At 29.5% G+C, this 8,755-nt stretch overlaps 1 protein-coding gene across 1 annotated transcript; it reads right to left on the bottom strand.

Annotated features, from left to right (window-relative positions):
• Nucleotides 1-203: 203 nt before the first annotated feature.
• Nucleotides 204-8,389, bottom strand: LOC106680100 (putative zinc finger protein 286B). The gene is made up of 3 exons (XM_014419590.2): nt 8,325-8,389; nt 3,562-3,760; nt 204-2,143 (listed from the first exon to the last, which is right to left on the bottom strand). Exons 2-3 carry the CDS (start codon nt 3,620-3,622, stop codon nt 1,353-1,355), a joined length of 852 nt encoding a protein of 283 aa, XP_014275076.1. The 5' UTR covers nt 3,623-3,760; nt 8,325-8,389; the 3' UTR covers nt 204-1,352.
• Nucleotides 8,390-8,755: the final 366 nt, after the last annotated feature.

Raw genomic sequence — 8,755 nt, 5'->3', positions numbered from 1 at the left:
ATTGATCTACTACTACTACTACTACTGCTACTATAGACTTAAATAATTATTTAATTAAACTACTATATATTAATAATAATAAACTATATACAACAATAAGTTGTATATAATTTAAAATGAATCATTCTTTTTTTGTATGTAAGATTATAAACTTCTTCTCAAAGAAATTTTTACATATTTCATTTAGTGTTTCTTTATTTTTTATTTTTTATTTTATATTTTTTTTTTTTATTCAACATTTCTTATTGGAACCAGTGTCTATTTATATAATGTTCATTTATATGTTATATTTTATAGATTATGATAACTATAGGCAGTGGTGTACATAGACCATTTGGTACCTGGGATAACTTGATTTTTAGAGCCCGGGATGAAATTGTTTTTGTTGCCCGCTCCAAAAATAAAATATGAAATAATAAAAACTCTGTAATTGTTAAATTGACACAGTAATGTTCTCTTCTGATTAAAATAAAAAAATGTAATTTTTTTCATTAAAGTTATTAAAATAAATAGAAAAGGAAAAAAAAAAAATGCCACTGCCATAGTGATTATAAGCTAATTGGAAGAAATATTCACTACATGTTTAGAAAATAAAGAGGATGAATCATAAGAATAGAATATAACAAGAATAATATCAAGTAATCACTGAAATAATGTCAAGTAATCAATGGAATGAACATCCATGAAAAATCTTATCATTTTCAAACAACTAATTTGACTGACTTTTTGTCAACGTCTTGGCAACTAAGGTTATATGAATTTAATAACTAAAACTATTCTTTACATAATTAGTTTGGTATAAAACAATTTTGTAGCATAGACCTGGATCAGTGTTCTGTTAAACATGGAGAGTACTATAACTATTTTCACAATTAGCAATTTAAAAAGATAATTTTGATTGATTCATTTACAGTTTGTATTATGTATTGACAAGTTTCTGTTTAATTCAAATATTTAAGTAAAAAAAAACTTACATATTTTGCAATGGTAATGCGAATATATATTAATGCCAAAATTAATTTCCTTGTGAAATTTTAAATTCACTACACTTATTTAATTTATTTCCTGTGTGTATATTTTGGTGTTTCATAAATATGTCAAGTCTTGCATAAATTCTGCGGTAAGTTTTGGACTTATAAGATTTCTGTATATTATGAATTCTATAATGTATTTTAAATGAACTATTCTTGTTAAAAGTTTTTCACATAATCTGAACTTAATCATCTTTTCCTTTGAATTTAAACTATTAGGGTCCTTTAAGTAAAAAATTACACTTATAAATACCATTTTCATGCTTTGTCAATCCCTTACGTGTTTTGAAACTTTACAAACACTCTTTATATTTATATATTTCATTCATTTGCATGACTCCTTTCATGATTTTTACAATTTCTAGGGCTGATGAATGTTTTAGGACAAAGAGAACACTTATAGAATTTTTCATTGAAATGCTCTCTTTCATGCAATGTCAAGTTTCTTTTCTGGCTGAAAGATTTACTGCAGTGAATGCAAGTAAATGGGCATTCTCCAATAGGAATTCTATAGCGCACTCTCATTATTCTGTGCCCTGAGAATCTTCTCTCACTGACAGAATATACATATTGCTCCTCTCCTTCTTCTGTATGTGTCATGATATGCTTTGACAAACTTTTTAGCCTTGTGAAAGCCATAGTGCAAAATTTACACTTATGTGGTTTGTTTTTTGGCTTATCTGATTCAAAATTTTCATTAATGGCTTTTTCAATTTCATCCTCATTATTAGGATTTAGTTCATCAATGTTGGCTGATGGACCACTTGTTTGGGCGCCATAATTTTTTCCATCATTTTTATTTGTGTGAGATCTCATGTGTCTTGACAAAGAGTGTTGTCTTGTGAAAGTCTTTGTGCAAAATTTACACTCGACTAGTTTCTTTGTAGACCCTTCTGCCAACTCTACGCTTTTATTAATGTTTGTTTCAGCACCTATCTCCTTAGATCTTTTATCTACTGAATGGCTCCTTAATTTTTGTCTATATTCTGTTGGTTTATTTTTTAATGTTACACCAGATGTCGATGCAGGTATTTGATAAGGATTCAAGGGAGATCCAGATTCTTCGGTGCAATTATTGCATTTAGTAAAAACAGACTTTCCTTTTGTTTTTCCTAAAAAAAAAAAATAACCAAAATTGATAATAATAATAATTTAAAATGAATTAGAAACCTCTTCAAAACATACCTGTCAGCTGGTAATTTAATTAAAGCAATAAATAAATAGGTTATACTTGAATTGGTTTATACTTGTATATTATTAGATAATATTATATATTCTAAAGTGGTTTAACAGGGAATCTGAAGAAAGAACTGTTTAGTAATAGTTGATTTACACTGGAGATAACATTGTGAATAACTAGTGTTATTAACATCTTAATCCCTACTTTTTTACCGATCAATAGTATAGTATTAATGTTAATATTTCTAACAATCAATAAAATTTGATTCCGTTTACACTGATTTGTTGAAAATAGTAATAATATTCAACCCAGAAGAATTACCGCGTTCAGCATTTTCCTCATATTGAGAAATAAATGTCTATATTTTCCTATTATTTCATCTATTTTGTTAATACTTTTGTCTATTTTCCTTTAACCCTTTGATATTGTTATTGCCAATTTTTTATGTTAATCCCTTTTTTACGTCCCCACCTGTAATCAATCCAGTTTTGTTCTGGCCTCCTCGCAATGGTAAAACAAGCATTTCTCTCACTAGTACACTCCTTACGTGAAATCTTTTTTTCTCATTTGAGAATTTGGCTCATCTGGACACCTCCTTTGTTTCTTATTTTAAATCATGAGCCGAGACAAGGAGATCTTTAATCTTTTTAGGAATTCTGGATTCTTCAGACTCTGATTGAAGAGCTATATTTTACAATTTCATTGAAAGTAATGTTAAAGATTTTTCTCATCATTATATCCAATTATATATATAAAGAAAAATAGTAAAAACCATTTACCATGAGATTAATGCTTCTGGGACACCTCTTAGGGGACAAAAAAGCTGGCACTCTTGCCAGATAAAACTTTCGGCATCAAAATGTTTATAATTTTATTGCAAATAGAAATGTTAATAACATTTTACTATTAACCAGTATAAAGAGTAGGCAACAAAATGTTAATTACAAAAATTATAATAATTCATAACAATGTTACGAGTCTTAAGACTCCTTTTAACCACAGCCAAAAAACGATATCTCATGTTTTCAATTTACGGGATCTACTTGAAATTCCCACAGAAGCAAGGAGGAAGTGGACTTGTTTGTCTGTTTAGAAGCAGCATATAGTAAATAAATGAGACATCCATAACCTATCAATTTTGGTTTCCTGAACTTGCTTTAAATTTTTTTTTTCTCTTTAAACATCTGAAATATTCCTCAGATATAACTCAAGAATATCATCAACATAATTTATATCCTGTTAAGTAAACTTAATTACTAAATTTTCACATTTTTAATTAACATATTACAATTATATTATTTAATATATTGTGCTATAAGTATAACATAATATGATTAATAAATTACTTACTTCTTTTTGCCATATTTTCTTTATTTTTCACAACAGCTGTTGAATTCTTAAATTTGTTCATATCTTTACAATACAAATAATAATGTATGCTATGAAATATTTGTGTTCTTAATTCTTGAGTATTAACAAGTTCTCTTCCCTTTATTGTAGCAAGTCAGTATATAATAGAAATAAACCAAATAGTTTTTAATTGAGCGATCTGAAAAATAAAATATTTGAAAATAATAATAATTGTTTGTTTAATTACTAGGGTTGGTGTATATTTAGAATGAAAGCATAATTTCTAAATTGGGGTTTTATAGTCTTACATAGTAAAATAAAATTCTTTAATTAAATAGTTCAAAGGTTATACTTCTATATATTACAATTTATGGGAAATAAAACCACCCTTAAAACTTATAACATCATCTAATTATCAATATGATGATATTTCGGATTGTCCAATTTCAAATCTCTATCTCCTGTTTGTACACTTGTCCTTTACAGTGCACTGACGAAAGGGAAACATAAACCAGCTAGACGAGAATACATTGTTGTGATATTGTAATACTTATAATTTAATTGTATTAATTGTATTGTAATACTTTATTATTGTAATAAAATCAAAAAGTGCTCACTGTTACCAAAAACAGAACAGAGACATTATAAATTAAAAAGTTATGTATTGAATATTATGAAAAATATTAAAAAGGTTTATTAATATTAATAATATGAAGAAGACATTGTTATTTTAATACTATAAAAGAAAGTTATAAATTTTGTATATAAAAATTCATAATTTATAAAAGGAAGGTGGTAATATAAGGAAGACAGTAAATTAAAGTATTTTTTTTTCTTAAAATTCACATTTATTACTTAATTTAAGAACTTTGTTCTCTTCAATGTAAATTAATTTACTTTGTTCATTTTCACATATTTTAAATTATATTAAGCTACACCTCAGGTTAACTTTATTTAATCTTTATTATTTTACTTAGTTACTTTATTTTGGTTGTTTGTATCTTTTTTAGTACTGATGAAGCCCTCCGACAAAATGTTGGCTCACATTCCATAGTTTTATTCCTATTTGAGTTTTTTCTTTGGCAGCGCCCTTTCCTGTTATATATTACTCAAGGTCAATCAACAATCTTTCAAAAATCATAATTTATTTGATAAATCTAAATTAAGAATTATTTTCCCATATCCCAGCCCTCGAAGAATGGTGTCGTAATTGGAGGATTAAGATAAACTCCAACAAATCCCATCAAATCACCTTTACCCTTTGTCGTAAACCTACCGACTTCCCTACAGTTTCATTTAATAATGTTACTCTTACCCCTGTCGAACAGATCCACTACCTTGGACTACATCTGGACAAACGATTAACCTGGAATCCTTACACATCACTGAAAAGACAGGAAACTGCACATCGATTTCGACTACAGCACTTACTAGACAAACGGTCTAAACTTCTAACTCATTACAAAAGACTGATTTACATGACTATTATAAGGCCTATTTGGACATACGGGGTTGAGCTTTGGGGCTCCACTAAACCTTCGAATTTCTCTCGTATCCCTATGTAACCGATCTAGCCCGAACCAGATATCACTCCTTCCATTAAAAACTCCCTAACCACTCAAATCCTCTAGTTTCTAACCTTGCATCCTCTTCCATTCCTGACAATTCTCCGAGGCGCCTGAAAAGGAGATGGCCACGAGACTTGCTAATGTCTCGAATGAGACATTTTCATTTGAATGAAAATTCATGAAACATGTTATTTTACTTAAACAAAGTAATTTAAGTTTTTAAAGGCTTAAAAACTAATTAATAATTATTTTTGAACAATAAAAATAAAACAAGTGATGATTAAAAATAAAAAATACTTTCATTTTTTCTATATTACTAGCTGGTGTCATGTACTAATCTCAAGTGGACCTAATAGTTCCTTTCAGAATCCTACCAGGAATGAGGTAGGTGACCGGCTACAAAAAAATATTTTATAATCTCACTGCAAGTATTATTTAATAATTACAAAAATCAACAATTAGAAAAAGTATTTATTTAAGCCATATAAATATACAGTACAGTTCGACCTAGCTATTCAACACAACCTGCTCTCCTTAAAATGACCCATGACCTCCAAACTGCCATGGAACACCAAAACCCAATTATCCTTATCCTTTTATATTTCTCCAAAGCATTTGACACAGTTGATAACAACATCCTTCTTACCAATCTAAGAAATCTTCCTCTATCCAACAGTTCTTTGCGCTAGTTTCAATCCTTCCTTTCCGATCATTCCCAGTACGTAGTGGTTCTAGATAAACCTTCATCAATGACTTACCCCTCAACTATTGTGTCCCTCAGGATTCATCGCTATCCCCCACCCTTTTCGCTATCTACATCAATGACCTTCCCCTCCTTATCTAACATTCTCAATACCATTTGTACGCTGATGATTTCCAAATTTATCTTTCCCTCCCATCTTCTGACCTATCAGTTGCCACGGAGAAGGTTCATGAAGACTTGAATCGAATTAGTCACTGGGCAAAAGAAAATAAGCTTAAGTTGAATCCAGAGAAGATTAAGGAAACTGTAGTCGAATTTCAGGTGTTGTCATCAAGAATGGGGAACAACGTGGGAACAATGAAGACAATACCCATGAGTAACCCTGATGAAGGCCTGAAATTCTGGACGAAATGTCAGCACATTAAGTTTAACTTATCTGTGTATCTTTGATGACCGCTACACCAACCATATTCTCCTTATTTAATTTAAATTATCAAACCATTCTGAATTAATTATATTTCATCATTATCTAATTCTAATTTTAAGAATATTGTCCTACCCATCCCTTTTTTCTCAGTCCACCGGTGTTCCTCATTGTAATATCCTAGGTACCATTCTCTATACGGCTTATACACATGATGACGACACGTGTGCTGTCTGCAAACAATGACCTAACAATTGCATAAAAATCTTGCAGTCATATATACCATGGTATACATAACTGGGCAATTAAAATTGATGATTTTAAAATCAAAATTGATGTATTGAATGGTGTCCTAGCTGGAGAATCAAAATAAATCCTAACCTTTACTCTCTATCGTAAACGTCTATGCTCCTGTATTACTGTATCTTTTTTTTAATGTCCCATTAAAGCATGTTGAACATATTCGCTACTTAGGACTCCTCATACTAGACTGAAACGACAAGAAACTCCTAGTAGATTCCGTTTACTACCACATCTACTTGACAAACGATTTAAATTTGACATCTACTTCCATCCTGGCCGAACCCACCCCACAAAGACCCCAGGGAGCGATGGTCCTATATCACTTTTGAAATACTGTTAAGGAGACTTTAAGATAGTTCAATCGAGCATTATTTAAAAAGCGCCTGAAATTGAAAAACAGTGTGAAACCCTCCTCTCCCGTCCTCCATGGTAGCCTTATCTCAAATTTAATACAAAAACTTATTAGGAGTAGGTTAGTCGATGCACGACATGCCACAATCTCACAAGAGGAGATCATAACACAAAAAAATCCATCCCGACGGGGCCCGCCCCACTAAGATCCTCAGAGAGCAATGGTCCTACATCACTTTTGAAATATTTTCTTAAAATAGGAAGAGGAGGCTTAGGAAGATAGTTAAATATTTAAAATGCCTGAAATTGAAAAACAGCGTGAATAGTGCCTTTATTTTTTTTTTTTTTGTATCCTCCTATGAAATAAAATATTGATTAACAGGTAAAAGTATAAAAATATATATTAATCAATATTTTATTCCATTGGAGGGTATAAAAAAAAAAATGATATTTACCACAAAATACTCCAATATACAATGATAATCAAACCAATTTGGATATATCGAATTGAGCTTTAGAGCTCCACCAAACCATCAAATTCCTCTGCTAACCAATCCTTACAATCAAAAATCCTTCATAGAATTTTTGATGCTCCTTATTACGTCACAAATAAACTAATCCATAAAGACCTCAACATCCTATTTGTCGCAGTTGAACTGAAATAGATATACCTCCTTTCATTCCAAAATCCTTACCCACCCAAACCTATTAGTTCTTAATCTCTCTTATCCTTATCTATCTCTGATAATCCTCCAAGCCATCTGAAAAGAAGATGGCCACGGGATCTTCTAATTAAACCAAGTGATTGAAGCACTACCACAGGATTGTCCCATTTACTTATGGTATTTTGTAATACAGTTGTAAATTTCAATAAATAAATACATATATTAACCAAAAAATGTGGACTTCTGATTAATTCAAATTATGCGTAAGTAATAGGTAATCATTATTCTATGTATATAAATATAAATAATTTGAAATTTAATAATCCTTTATATAATAAGGATTAAATAATTTGTTGATTATTAATAATTAATATAATATGAATGTATTATAAATAAATATAATATAATTACAAATGTTGTTTTGAGTAGCCATGTTCTTATGTTATGCTTGTTAATTACTTTTATTATGAGCAGAAACACTTCTCGATATAAACAATTTACCAATTATCAGAGAAAATAATAGTATTAGTCTTACCAAATGATTAATATTCATGTAATAGCTTAGACAGATAAAAAAACTATGTTCAAGCACGTAGGTTGTATGCACATCTATGTTAGAGCACATGGGCACAGATGGCCTGCCATGTTCCTCTTCTGTTATATTGTATAATACTCTTACTAGATTTAAAATACTTATTGAATTAAAAAAAGTTATGAATAATCTGAGAAAATATAAATGTTAGTCTTACCGAACAATTAATAATGTAACAGCTTAGTCAGATGAACTATGCTCGAGACCTTCCCTCTCAACGATCAAAGATGGAAGACCCAGAACAATGGTTCCAATGTATACTTGATGTGATTTAAGGTGGCATTGGTTTATTTATCAGTTAAATTTTTTTTATATAACTTCTTTAACTTATAAAGTAAATAAAATTTAATATAATAAATATCATATATTTGTGTTTATAATAAAATATAAAGTATAAAAGGTTCTGTGTTTATAAATCGATGCTTTTGATAGGGTGTGTAAAGGTGCCAATTGTAATATAAATATTAACAGTTTTGTTTATTTTATCGTTCAAAATATTTCAATAAAATACGTATATATATTTTTTAAATCATCAAAGTTTGAATTCAGTAACATGTTTATTTTATTTTTCTATTTGAAGATCAATAG

The sequence above is a fragment of the Halyomorpha halys genome, unplaced genomic scaffold, assembly GCF_000696795.3.
Source record: "Halyomorpha halys isolate HHAL.00 unplaced genomic scaffold, Hhal_1.1 Scaffold242.1, whole genome shotgun sequence".
NCBI lineage: Eukaryota > Metazoa > Arthropoda > Insecta > Hemiptera > Pentatomidae > Halyomorpha > Halyomorpha halys.
This window is presented reverse-complemented; position numbering and strand designations above follow the sequence as displayed.

Bases quoted from the DNA above. Each gene is read 5' to 3' on its own strand.
- LOC106680100 (XM_014419590.2), bottom strand. From the start codon at position 3,622: ATGAACAAATTTAAGAATTCAACAGCTGTTGTGAAAAATAAAGAAAAT. The intron at 2,144-3,561 runs GTAAGTAATTTA...TTTTTTTTTTAG, and splicing joins AGAAAATATGGCAAAAAGAA to GAAAAACAAAAGGAAAGTCT.